Source organism: Amphibalanus amphitrite, unplaced genomic scaffold, assembly GCF_019059575.1.
Source record: "Amphibalanus amphitrite isolate SeventyFive unplaced genomic scaffold, NRLGWU_Aamphi_draft 001345F_arrow, whole genome shotgun sequence".
In the NCBI taxonomy this organism is placed as follows: domain Eukaryota; kingdom Metazoa; phylum Arthropoda; class Thecostraca; order Balanomorpha; family Balanidae; genus Amphibalanus; species Amphibalanus amphitrite.
Window position 1 is genome coordinate 169,314 of NW_024882838.1, and position 13,403 is coordinate 182,716.

Below are 13,403 nucleotides of genomic sequence, written 5' to 3' on the forward strand. Positions count from 1 at the left end.
TCGTAGGGGCCGCCCCATTGGGCCCCAAATTTCAATTGGGTCCCGTGGGCCCCAGGTGGGCCCCATCGAAAAATGTTACTTGGGTTTTTTGTTTGGGAAATTACGCTCTTTCCAATGATGTGCATATTGCCGGGGTTGGTCGCGAAATTAGGGGCAATACTTAGAAAGGGCCTCTTTGGGGCCCTCTTTGGGCCCCTTCCTTTGGATTCCCCGGTAGGTTTCTTCAGCCAGATTGAAGAGGGGGCCCAGAAGAGTGTCTGTGCAAATTTTGAAGAACATCGTAGGGGCCGCCCCATTGGGCCCCAAATTTCAATTGGGTCCTGTGGGCCCCAGGTGGGCCCCATCGAGAAATGTCACTTGGGTTTTTTGTTTGGGAAATTACGCTCTTTCCAATGATGTGCATATTGCCGGGGTTAATCGCGTAATTAGGGGCAATACTTAGAAAGGGCCTCTTTGGGGCCCTCTTTGGGCCCCTTCCTTTGGATTCCCCGGTAGGTTTCTTCAGCCAGATTGAAGAGGGGGCCCAGGAGAGTGTCTGTGCAAATTTTGAAGAAAATCGTAGGGGCCGCCCCATTGGGCCCCAAATTTCAATTGGGTCCTGTGGGCCCCAGGTGGGCCCCATCGAAAAATGTTACTTGAGTTTTTTGTTTGGGAAATTACGCTCTTTCCAATGATGTGCATATTGCCGGGGTTGGTCGCGAAATTAGGGGCAATACTTAGAAAGGGCCTCTTTGGGGCCCTCTTTGGGCCCCTTCCTTTGGATTCCCCGGTAGGTGTCTTCAGCCAGATTGAAGAGGGGGCCCAGGAGAGTGTCTGTGCAAATTTTGAAGAAAATCATAGGGGCCGCCCCATTGGGCCCCAAATTTCAATTGGGTCCCGTGGGCCCCAGGTGGGCCCCATCGAAAAATGTTACTTGGGTTTTTTGTTTGGGAAATTACGCTCTTTCCAATGATGTGCATATTGCCGGGGTTGGTCGCGAAATTAGGGGGCAATACTTAGAAAGGGCCTCTTTGGGGCCCTCTTTGGGCCCCTTCCTTTGGATTCCCCGGTAGGTTTCTTCAGCCAGATTGAAGAGGGGGCCCAGGAGAGTGTCTGTGCAAATTTTGAAGAAAATCGTAGGGGCCGCCTCATTGGGCCCCAAATTTCAATTGGGTCCCGTGGGCCCCAGGTGGGCCCCATCGAAAAATGTTACTTGGGTTTTTTGTTTGGGAAATTACGCTCTTTCCAATGATGTGCATATTGCCGGGGTTAATCGCGAAATTAGGGGCAATACTTAGAAAGGGCCTCTTTGGGGCCCTCTTTGGGCCCCTTCCTTTGGATTCCCCGGTAGGTTTCTTCAGCCAGATTGAAGAGGGGGCCCAGGAGAGTGTCTGTGCAAATTTGGAAGAAAATCGTAGGGGCCGCCCCATTGGGCCCCAAATTTCAATTGGGTCCCGTGGGCCCCAGGTGGGCCCCATCGAAAAATGTTACTTGGGTTTTTTGTTTGGGAAATTACGCTCTTTCCAATGCTGTGCATATTGTCGGGGTTGGTCGCGAAATTAGGGGCAATACTTAGAAAGGGCCTCTTTGGGGCCCTCTTTGGGCCCCTTCCTTTGGATTCCCCGGTAGGTTTCTTCAGCCATATTGAAGAGGGGGCCCAGGAGAGTGTCTGTGCAAATTTTGAAGAAAATCGTAGGGGCCGCCCCATTGGGCCCCAAATTTCAATTGGGTCCCGTGGGCCCCAGGTGGGCCCCATCGAAAAATGTTACTTGGGTTTTTTGTTTGGGAAATTACGCTCTTTCCAATGATGTGCATATTGCTGGATTTTGTCGATGTTATAGGCCTGAAATTGTTGAAAACGTGTATTTATGCCCCGAGGGCATACTCCCGGGCCCATATATTTGAAGCTGTTTTGTTCGGTTCAGGGGGGAGCTAGCCCCCTAAATTTGGTACCGTTGCACGTAAAATTTTGTCCTCTTTCGAATGACGTGCATTTTTAGCTGTTTTGACGGCTAGAAGTAGGGTTTTCAAAGTTCGTCGATTGTGCCCTGAGGGCATACTATTTTTTGGGATTTGTGGCCCCCCTGATGGATTCCCCGCATTTTGGCACTAGGATTTTCGATAGAGGACACCATTCTGCACCTCTCCACCAAAATTCAGCGATATCGTAGGGGCCGTCGATCCCTGCTGAATCCCTGCTGAACCCCTGCTGAATCCCTGCTAACTTCCGTTACATGCAATTTCTCCCGGTATCTTGATTTCTCCTATACCCAGTGCCAATTCGATTTTAAGTAATTTTGCTAAATTTCAGAGATTTAAAAGAACTGCATCGAACTTCAGGTAAATTTTCGTGCATTTGAACTAATTTGATTTCTTGGAAGATAACAAGTCTTTGAGTCAGTCCTTCACATTACCTTACAAAACAAACTAAGTTGAAGGTTACATAACACAGTCAAATGTTACTTCCTACCTACCTACCTAATCATAATGGCTAAATTTGTTGATAATTATCTGATAAAGAATGGAAAAATGTTGTATTTCAAACTCTAGGATTCAAAAATATAAGTGCACGGTTCCTCATTTGTAATGATTTGGCACTTTGCTGAGTTATTGCTCTGGCAAATTCACTAGGTTGAGATGCTTTGTCATTTGCTGCTGTTGCCTGTTAATGCTGCAGAATCCTCAGAACACTCCCCCAGAATCCTTTGTGTGGAATTAGTTGGTTAGTCACCTCAGATTCATATGTTTCATTGTGGCTGGGTAAATTAAATTGTCAACTTCAATGACGTCAACTTACAAACTTATGACTTACAACTCAGGAACCACATAAGTTTTGTTGCTCTCTGAGGAAATCAACTGATTTTGATTAAGTAGCATTAAGTTATTTGAGGAGCATGTCCCCTAAATGTGGCAATTTGCCAGTGAGCTGAGGTTGACCCTCTCTCTCCTATCTTTTTCCAGGAGCAGATATGAGGCTGCTGCTGGCACCACTGCGTCTAACGTCAGCATCCCCTCGCTGCCTCCTCTCCTCAGCATCTCTCCATCCAGCATCTGTAACCACCACATGTCTGCCTGGTCTCCTGAGCCCTCTCACCACCTCAGCAACCTCCCACCACGCCACCCCTCCCCATAGACACCTGCTGTCACCCCTCGCCAGTCCCTCCGTTGCCTCCCTCCACACCTCTCCCGTCTCTGCCGGCCTCCGGGACCTGGTGGCTCCGGGCGGCGCCATCCGGAACGTACTGGGAAAGCTGGGTGTGCTCAACGTGAGCCGCGCCCGACTGCGGGCCGTCGGATACCTGCTGTACGAGACGGCCGCCGATGGGCCCGACTACGTGCAGTTCTTCCAGCTCTGCGAGATGCCGGACACGTTCTTCTCATGGTGAGAGCCTGGGCGGGGAACGCCTGATCAGAGATGGTGCAATGCAATGATTATTAACTGTGTGAGAAAAATATCTGCCCTCATCCCTGTTTCATGATAATGAAATAATTTACTTCATCGCATTTACATTTGTCGCTCAATATGCATGTGGCAGGCGCATCATTGTTCACGCGTGATGATTTGGAATGAGACTGTATCTCCCTATGACACGTCGCTCCGCTTGTGAATGTATGTTGACTTTGTTTCCCCACACCATAGGTACTTGGTAACGGAGCTGCACGTGTGGATGCTGTGTGTGCGTCTCGCCGATGACGGCGCAGAGGGAAAGTTCTGCCGCGGCCAGCTCATCACCGCCATGTGGGAGGACCTCGAGACGCGCAGCAAAAAACTCGGATCGGTCGCCGCGTCGGTGCGCAACGAGCAAATCCAGCAGACGTCGCACCACTTCCAGGTGAGTAGATCCAGCGGATTTGGCACAATATCCAGGCGATCCAGGGTGCTTTGCACCATTACCAGACATTACTTCCTGGTAAAGATATTAAGAATGTGATTCGAGACGATGACTCGAGAGCTCCCCACCATCCTGCCTTGGGCGGCAATAGGTGTCAGGCTCTGTTATGCCCCCGACGGAGCCGACCTGACGTTTGGCGCGGCGGCCGGCAGGCGGCGCTGCTGGGCTACGACGAGGGTCTGCAGGACGACCGGGTGCTGGCCAGCGCCCTCTGGCGGCGGCTGTTCTCGCGCGGCGGTAAGGACGCCACCCGGCTGGAGACGATCGTGGCGTACGTGCGGCGAGAGCAGGCGCGCCTGGACCGACTCAGCCGAGACCGACTGCTGCTGCACGGCCAGAACAGCTGGGGGCCGCTGCTGGTCACCTGACCGGTCAGCAAGGACTAGTTAATGTCACGTGACCGGCCGGCTGGGAACCGCTGCAGCTCACCTGACCGGCCGGCCGAGGGCCGTGATAGGTCACCGCCTGTCTGGTCACGTGACCGGCCGGCTAAGGCTCCGGTGCAGGTCACCTGACCGGACGGCCGATGGGAGCGTGCGGGAGCGTTTGCGTGCGTACGATTGCGTGCTAGATCGCGGAATCGTATCGACTGATGGATGACCTAGCTAATTATGTTTCAGAGAAGTGGACAGGAAGCCTTTTGTTGTGACGCTGGCGTGTGTAGAATGTTTTGAGATATATGTGCAATTGTGTCGAACTGATCAGTCATTTTGAACATGAAACACGATACTTCGCGAATAAGGTTTTCCAGTTTCGCATATCGAGTGATCGCTCTCATTATTTGTCTTCAAGGATAGCTGCTTCATATTATCGCTGAATCAGCGTTCACTTTCCTGACGATCCTCGCCCGCCGGTCCTTTTTTTCCTGTTCGCCCTCCATTCACCCGACCCCCCTACCCATCCAGCCCCCCCCCCCCCTCCTGCCGACGAGCGGTCCGTTCAGTGCGGACGCAACGGTGAACCGGTCCGGGCGCGTGCAGCCCCAGCTGAATGAATTCGACCGATACCAGGTCGCGATCTTGTTGCGTAATTCGTGCACGCTGCAGCGATTTGCCGGGCTGATCCGACCGCCCCCGCCGCTCGATGTGTGTGTAGGGGGACGGGGGGGGAGGGGGCTCTGGGGTCGCGGTGCGTCGACCGAATAGTTGCTGGGTGCGCGATCACCGGACTGTAAATGACGGGAGCTGTTTGTTCGCTGCCTTGGGGATGTGCGTGTAAAGCTCATCATACGATTCGCGCTGAAAGGTCAGAGACGTGATAACTTATGGCAGAGATGACATCGCTGCCTCCTCGCCGAAGTTTCCTCCGAGGCAGCTGGTGCCGGTTCGTCCCGTCCCTCCCGACCCCCACAGCACGTCCCCCGGAGTCTGAAACAGGCGATATCGACTCGAGAAGTATGTATATTATCCATCTGACATGGCGCCCTGCCGCTCCGGAGATAGACACGGTTTGTACTGCGCCAGCTAGCGACTGAGACAGCCAGCCCCAGCCCAGACGCACCACAGGACGCTGAGCACTAGACACGACACAGCGCGCGCGCGGCGGCGGCGCGCGCACCGCCGCGGGTCAAACGTAAAACTCGCCGGCCTCCGCGGCACACCGTCATCTCGAAACCTAGCAACGCGCGCGGCGCACATTGCGCAAGACGCGCCGCGCTGCGCTTAGACAGCGCGCGCATTGAGGGTCTCCCTCCCACCCGGTAAAGACTAACAAAGCGGCGTCGGCGACCGTACCGTCGCCGCGCCGCAGCTGCCCACCGTCCGCCGCCTATTTCTTCTTGTTTTTGTTCACGCCCGGGAATCCGCCCCTGGGCGGGATGGCCGGCCGGCCGGCGTTCACGCCTCCGTACATCTTCTTCCGGTCTGTCGGCTGTGAAATGGCGGATGCTGTCAGACTACAAAGTACCAAGCGGCAATGTCAGACTCGTATTGCAAAGTAGTCAGACTGGTATGCGAGGACACGATCAGACAAGTATGAAAGGGCATGGGCAGACTGTCATGTGAGGACACGGTCGGACTTGTATGGGAGCCCACGGGCCGCCTAGTGTAAACTGGCGGCGCGTTCGGCGGGAAATTAACGTCAGTTGGGTGCGTCTCGTTATCCGTGAAGGAAGGAAGCTCTGAAGCCTGCACAACAGTCGGCAACAGCGGATGTACCGACACAAACAACTAACGCATTACGAAAGACTAACACCGGGAATCACACCCACGCCGTATCGCACAGGGCAGCGCACCCATAATACCGTGTGGATGAGAGCCTCGAAATACGACGTCAGAATCAATGAGACATATCGCAGCCGATGACGAAAAATCGTCAAACCTGGACATGCCCACGAGCGTGACACAGGCAAAATACCAGGTATTAAGCTGGCTGGGGAAGCAGTGCTCTATTCCATTCCTACAAACACCACCCCGATCCCGCCTCTGATCAAAATACAGAGGTGCCCCTCCGATGCGTGCCTACCTTCAGGATCTGGAAGGAGCACATGAGACTCTCGTCGACGGACATGAGTGCGCCGGCGTTGTCGAACTCGCCGCAGTAGTTGGGCGCCGAGAACAGCGTGACCAGCTGCCGCTTAGCGAAAAACTCGTAGCCGTCCTCCACCACCTGATGGCAGCAGTCACACACAGTCAGTACCAGTTGCCGAGTATATACAGAAGCATATAGCCGCATATGGTTATTCATCAGTACGGGTGTTTAATGTAGTTACCAGATGCACACAATGACATTGGCGCGTGTTATTCGGCGGTAAAGTGAAGATGGAGTCACACTACGCAAAAAGACAGGTAAATTTTCAAGTCACCCGTTTTGCAATGTTATCAACGCCCACACAGAAGACAGGGAATTAAAAAGGTGTAGGAAACCGTTTAATTACAGCAATGTGATTACTTGGCTGTGCCTGAAACATTCAGACTAAGTCTGTCTAATCCGAAGAAATACGCGGAAACGCGAGTGCACATACGAATCAGGATAGGAGCAACTGCCATCGAAGCCGCTTTTCGTGATAAGCTTCTAGACGGTGATGTGACTGCTAGAGTTACGCTAGGCGCTCTGTCCTGCCGCTAAACAGTCTAATAACCGAGGGGCGAGGGACCGACCGAAAGTTTGATAGACAGTACCACCTGTGTGCGCCCTGGGATGCGATCGACTGGAGCGTGCCGTGGCACAAGTCATGAACATCCATTATATAACGAACAACCGGCGCGTTACCGAGGCTGCCAACTACAACAATATAATGTGTTTGTCTTATCGACGATATGTGAGATTCACCGTATTTTTAGTGAGAAGGCTAATAGTTTCATCAGTCATTGGAGATAAACAAAACAAATCAGAATGTAACTATGAATATATTCATATCTCGTTACGACTGAGGATGCTTTGGCTAATGACTAATAATTTTATATCTGTGACTGTCAGACTCAGGTCATAAGACCTCATTTTTCTGATGATGTCTGTTCGGAGACCTGGCCAAGGTTGGCGGCCGGTGACAGCTCGGGTCAGCCGTCTGTCACTCCGTCCCATGTCACAGCTGAGTCATCACTAAAACGGTCCGACGGACACACAGACAGACAGACCCCGGCGCTCGGGCTCAACCGATCGCCATTCGTCACACGCCTGTCTCACCACGGCGCACCTTGAGAGAGAAACATTCACATAAAATATACAGCGCAAAAACTCGGCAAAAAGCGTCTCGGTCCATCTGTAAAGTCGGCGGTAGCTCTCCCACGTCATTTTTCACTCTGCGGAAAAACTGCTTTGAACCGGCAGAAGACAGGTCAGAAGGAAGTTCATAAATAAAATTGGCATCGACATCAGAGAGGCCGGTGCTGCGCAGCGGAGCGGCGAGGCGATGGAACTGGACCAAGGCTGGCCCGCGCACCGAGCGCGGGTCAGCCCGGCACACAGACTGTTCATTACAGCGAACAAATGACCGCCAACATTAAATCGCCGGTCAGTACACCGCGCCGCGACCAGCCGTGATGACGTCACAATGACGTCACGGGCTGTCATCGACTGGCCGGCTGCCACGGCCGCCGGCGAGCGGTGACGTCACGCTGACGTCGCGTTGGCCGGCGGCCACAGGCTCAAGGCTGTCAGCGAGCGGGCGGCCGTCCGATCATGGGACCGAGCCTCGGGGCGGGGTGGTAGAAACCCGCCGACCGAATGTCCCAGCCAGCGACCCAGACCTGACCACAGCCCAGACGGGCGGCTGAAACTCCGCCCTGATCCCCGCGACACATCCTGCCGCCCCCGTAAACCTCCCACCGCAATTACAGCTAGCGTCGCCGCGGGGGGCGTCGGCCGCGGTCGGAGCGGGGAGCCCCGCCGCGTCGGCTGCTTATTTACCACGCTGGGGGATCCCGGCAGGTCGACAGCGAACGACCGGCCGGCGGCTGGAACTGTACCTGTAGCCCGCGTCAGGGCGCCCCGAGCTGTTTATTATTATCAGCGGCGACGGCGAGCTCCACAGCAACCGAGAGTCGGGCGCAGCCTAGTGAGAAATCGGAGCCGGGAGTGATCTGATGAGGAGAGATCGAAATGCGGAGATGATCTCACGGGGAGATTATATTGGAGGGTTTACTACTCGGTCGAGTCCGGAGGGTCATCGAAGCTTTGAGCTCATTCCGAATGGGAAAAGACTGCAGCACCAGCAAAATATCGTTGATCTTTTTCCTCCACAGCACGATTTGGATTCGGCTACTTGTGTTTCTGACAGAAAATGCCGAAATAGCATCTAGAGCTGAATCTCACACTAGATTTTTTTTTTAATTTATCTCGAATGTTTGAATGGACGGATTGACAGAGCCGGAGCCCACGCTAAGCAGAGCTTGTTGCGTAGACCCCGACCCCTACCGTCCGATCGCGCAATTCCGGGTAACGGGAGAATTTAGATGCCAAAGTTTAACGTGCCCTTCAAAGCCGGACACGGCCTGTCCCACTCAACTGACTTCAACTGGCTGCGGCTGCTCCCACCAACCGCAGACCATCCCCGTCAGGAGTCTCAACTATCGAGCGCCGGAGCGTCTCGAACCCGGGCTCTCACTACCGGGAGTCCGATGCTCTACCAACTGAGCTACGGGACAGGCGCTGGACTCGCTGGACAAGCCTGCACGGCTGTTTCTATGATGCCAGATCCGGGCCAGAAGTCCGAATAAACACTCCACTCCTCGTGTTCAGTATACATTGGCCGGTCCGCAGCAGCGGCCGCTGAGACCGCCCCCCCCCCCTCCTCCTCTCCGCCCCTCACCTGGTGAGCGCGACATATCAAGTCAAAGTCGTGCTTGTGAAGAAACTTGGCCACCACCTCTGCTCCGAAGGTGAAGGAGACGCCTCGGTCGTTCTCGCCCCAGCCCATCGTGTCCTGCCGGCCAGACGTCCTAAGTCACAAATCAAGGTCACAGCGACAGCTGGGGGTCACGGCGCCGTCACCCTGACAGCCGCTGATATCGCGGACGGACGAATACCACCGGTTTAAACAGCTCAACCCTCCTATCGCTGTTGCTATCCTGCAGCGGTGCTACGACGAACATATGTAAAACACGGCGTCCTTACTTCGATCCCGTACATCTGCATGCATAACTTACACGCCGCTCCAGTGTCTGCAGACACCCACCGGTTCACTAATGACCACATTAACCCGTTACCCGCACAGGAAGCGCGCCAACCACTTCCGCGAAAGGTGACCGCCGGGCGCCCTTCCTGGGCGACCCGGCGGGCGGCCATCGCTGGCCCGTGACCCATGAATAGCTAACAGCGGGCCAATCGTCCAACAGCCACCGGGATTACCTTATCGTGACCGGCGCGCCGGGAGTCGCCCGCCCCGCAGCAGCGGCTGCCAGGGACCGAGCCGGCGCAGGGCAGGGTGGGTGGAGCGGGGCGGGGTAGGGTTGGGAGACGTTCTGTATCTTGTGGTCGACAGAAACAAAGTCACAGAGCAGGGAGTACGTGCTTCGACAGTCAAAGATCAGGGGCCAATGTCAGAGTTGGGTGGCTCTATCGGAGCAGGTCACAGGGGTCATAGAAGAGACAAGGTCATGGTCGGGGGTCAAGGGCCAGAGATCAGGACAAGGGGCCAAGCGCCTCTCTGCCATAAGTCATGAACCATGAGTCAAGACTCAAGCGTCACGGGTGAGATGCCCGGATAGGATAGGCCGTACCATATTGTCAGGATCAGCCCCAGTCAAAGGTCGGTATAGGGCAGGGTCGCTGTAGGACAGGCCGTACCTTGTCGGGGTCGGACCAGAGCAGGTCGCAGAGCAGGCCCTGGTTGGGTGGGGTCAGGGGTCAGTATGGGGCGGACCGTACCTTGTCGGGATCAGCCCCGGTCAAGGGTCGCTATAGGGCAGGGTCGGTATAGGGCGGGCCGTACCTTGTCGGGGTCGGTATAGGGCAGGGAGCGGACACAGCAAGGCCAGGGGTCAGTACAGGACAGGCCGTACCTTGTCGGGGTCAGCCCCGGTCAGGGGTCGCTATAGGTTAGGGGTCGCTGTAGGACAGGCCGTACCTTGTCGGGGTCGGACCAGAGCAGGTCGCAGAGCAGGCCCTGGTCGGGCACATCTGTGGGCCGCGGTATGCGCCGGATCTGTTCCATGCTCTGCAGGTCGGGCGACAGGCCGCCGTGGCAGCAGAAGATCTTCTCGTCCACAATTGCCGCCACCGGCAGACAGTTGAAACAATCGGTGAACGTCTTCCACAGTTTGATGTTGTAGCGCCGCTTGCCTGTGGGGCGGAGGGGCAGAGAGCGGGGTTAGTCTCGCGACCTGAGACAGACAAGTCACGGACGGTTCGTGGGACGGGTACAGCGGTATCCTGACGGTTAAATGACCGGCGGAGAACGCTAAACACGCGAGGCATGCAAAAGAAATGTCACACAAAACACAGGGGCTAAGGTGTATCCGTAGAGTGGGCGACATTCTGTTGTCACGACGGTGGAACCGGCTGGCCAGCTCCTCAGGACAATTCTCAGAGAGTGTGTGGAGGAACCGCGACACGTCACGCACAGTAGGAGACCGACAGTGATGGATAGTCTGCAGATCCGCCGAGGGCCGGTATTACAGCGGCGGCCGACCGACCGACCGCGCGCCCCGCTCATGTTAGCTGTTTAGCGTTGAAGTGTTTGCAGAGCAGTGGCCCGTCAATAGAATGTCACTTTACCGCGGCGTCAAGCGAGCAAAGTCGAGCAAGCAAATGCCTGCAAATGCCGAGGCGGCGAAATTTGCCGATTATATCACAAAGGCCGGTGTGTACGCGTCAGGGTCGTCCAAACAGGTCACAAACGCAGTTGCTGCGACCAGTATCGACAGTTTCGGCGTTCAGTGCGACGGTCGACCCGCTGGAAAGTTCACGGACACGAGCTGCTGCAGCCCGGCAGCTCATGGGCTTACCGGCCCAGGGAAACGGCCGCGTTTTCGGCAATAGTCGGGACAAATGCAGGAGATTGGCGCAATAGTTACGTAACGATTAGCCACGAGCACATGCATCTTCCCGAGTGTCAATTAGTTGTGTCTCCCCAGCCAGATCGGACTAACGCCGCCAGTGTACCGCGCCGAGACACAAGAACACCCCCGACACGTCCCACCTGACACTACTGCGACGAGCGGTGGCACACAGCCAGCAGATATCACCCCACGAAGCCAAACAACGCTAAAAACAGTGGCAACGCCTCCAGATCACCGACAAAATCAACTAAAAACGCCGGCTCAGTAAAAACTGAACAAAAACCCACCACCGGAGAACCTCAAATCCCGCTGGATTCTCTCAAAATCGCCGAACTTAATATCCCGGTCGGGGTATAATCTACTCACATTCCTCGTAGAAGCCATAGATGCGGTTGATGCTGGCGCACTCGTGGTTTCCGCGCAGCAGGAAGAAGTTCTCGGGGTATTTGATCTTGTATGCCAGCAGGAGGCAGATGGTTTCCAGCGACTGTTTCCCTCGGTCGACGTAGTCGCCCAGAAAGAGGTAGTTGGACTCGGGCGGGAAGCCACCGTACTCAAACAACCTCAGCAGGTCGTAGTATTGGCCGTGAATGTCACCTGCGGGTGGGACACGGGGCGGTCACAAAACTGGAAAATGGAACGGCTCCGTGCACTTGAAGGGGAAGGGGGACAGAAGGGCAGTCACAGGCCAGTAGAAGGTGCATGCATTGGGCGCGAACGTCATCTATGGGAGACGGGGGCGGTCAGAGGACTGCAACAGGACCATCCCTGGCTGGGGCTTTGGCCGTGAATGTCACCTACGGGGAAACAGGGGCGTCACCACAGGACTGTAAACGACAGTAATATATTGGCTGTCAATGGTACCTGTGGGGGACAGGGGCGGGGCAGACACAGGACTGGAACAGTGGAACAGGTCCAAGTACTGGTCTCATCAAGTCAAGGGACATCACCTTTAGAGTGCAGAGGGTCACAGTCAGAATGACAACAATATACTGCCACACACTGAAGCGGGGAGGCGCCATGATTCGCAGGGTCAGGTTACACCGTCACCGCGGAATGATGCCGCGATGCGTCTCAACATCGGAAATCACTACCGGTCGTGGTCTGTTCGCTGACACGGTTAGCCGCGGATGTGGGCCCATCAGAGCCAATTGCCAGGTCTGGCACACACATCCGGGCGGGCCACCGAACTGCGGACGGCGGTAACCGGTGGGGAGTAGAATGACGACAGGAAGCATGAAGGAAGGAGGGAGAGGAGGGAGAGAGAGAGAGAGAGAGAGAGAGAGAGAGAGAGAGAGAGAGAGAGAGAGAGAGAGAGAGAGAGAGAGAGAGAGAGAGAGAGAGAGAGAGAGAGAGAGAGAGAGAGAGAGAGAGAGAGAGAGAGAGAGAGAGAGAGAGAGAGAGAGAGAGAGAGAGAGAGAGAGAGAGAGAGAGAGAGAGAGAGAGAGAGAGAGAGAGATCATTTCAGTCACTCGACTGGATTTTATTTCCTTCTCATAGAGCGATGATTCCCTTTTGTCCCAGCTTGAAGATGAATTTGTAAATAGCGAGCATAAAGCCAGAGGGTATTAAATGCAGACCCGATATTCAAAGGGATTACAAATCAGAAGGCATTCAGCACGGACTTACTAGGCACAAATCAAGACCCACTATAACGTAACGTTTGTTGCATTCCCGTGGCAGCTGAAAAAGCCTCACAAATACCCTGACTTGCGAACATCAGAAGATGACAGATCCATCACCCATTAGTTCAAGCATAGACCTAAACAGCGTTCTTATATCTTTTGTGTTGATGCCTATACCTTGGTATTGAGCCTATCACTCCAATAACCCTGTCACAGCCCGAATGATTGCGTCTGACTCAATCCCCACCTCCGACCTGTGGACCGAGCTCAGGGAGCGCGATACAGCCAACAGCGCGCGGCACGGCAGTGTAACAATACCACCTACCAACTGACGCACTGCCGACTGATTGGATCTTATCGAGGAGTAAAACACGGAGCTGTAACAGCCATTGTATAAGACGAGGGCTCAAAGCCGGTCTGGTGATAGGCTGCCGTATTGAGTGCGGAGGAACGCGAGATTATCGTGA

The 13,403-nt window shown here is 54.8% G+C and overlaps 2 protein-coding genes across 2 annotated transcripts; one reads left to right on the forward strand and one right to left on the reverse strand.

Annotated features, from left to right (window-relative positions):
- The first annotated feature begins 2,037 nt into the window (after window positions 1-2,037).
- Window positions 2,038-4,610, forward strand: LOC122372326 (ubiquinol-cytochrome-c reductase complex assembly factor 1-like). Its single transcript, XM_043349412.1, has 4 exons — window positions 2,038-2,319; window positions 2,941-3,361; window positions 3,620-3,812; window positions 4,025-4,610. The coding sequence occupies exons 2-4, from the start codon at window positions 2,949-2,951 to the stop codon at window positions 4,238-4,240; spliced, it is 822 nt and encodes a 273-aa protein (XP_043205347.1). The 5' UTR covers window positions 2,038-2,319; window positions 2,941-2,948; the 3' UTR covers window positions 4,241-4,610.
- A 644-nt stretch (window positions 4,611-5,254) lies between these two features.
- LOC122372318 (serine/threonine-protein phosphatase PP1-gamma catalytic subunit B-like) lies at window positions 5,255-12,175 on the reverse strand (the record flags this gene model as incomplete). The annotated part of the gene is made up of 6 exons (XM_043349387.1): window positions 5,255-5,741; window positions 6,336-6,479; window positions 9,121-9,234; window positions 10,378-10,592; window positions 11,678-11,908; window positions 12,113-12,175. Coding segments are annotated over 6 exons (869 nt in total), but the record flags the coding sequence as incomplete, so codon positions are not given.
- Window positions 12,176-13,403: the final 1,228 nt, after the last annotated feature.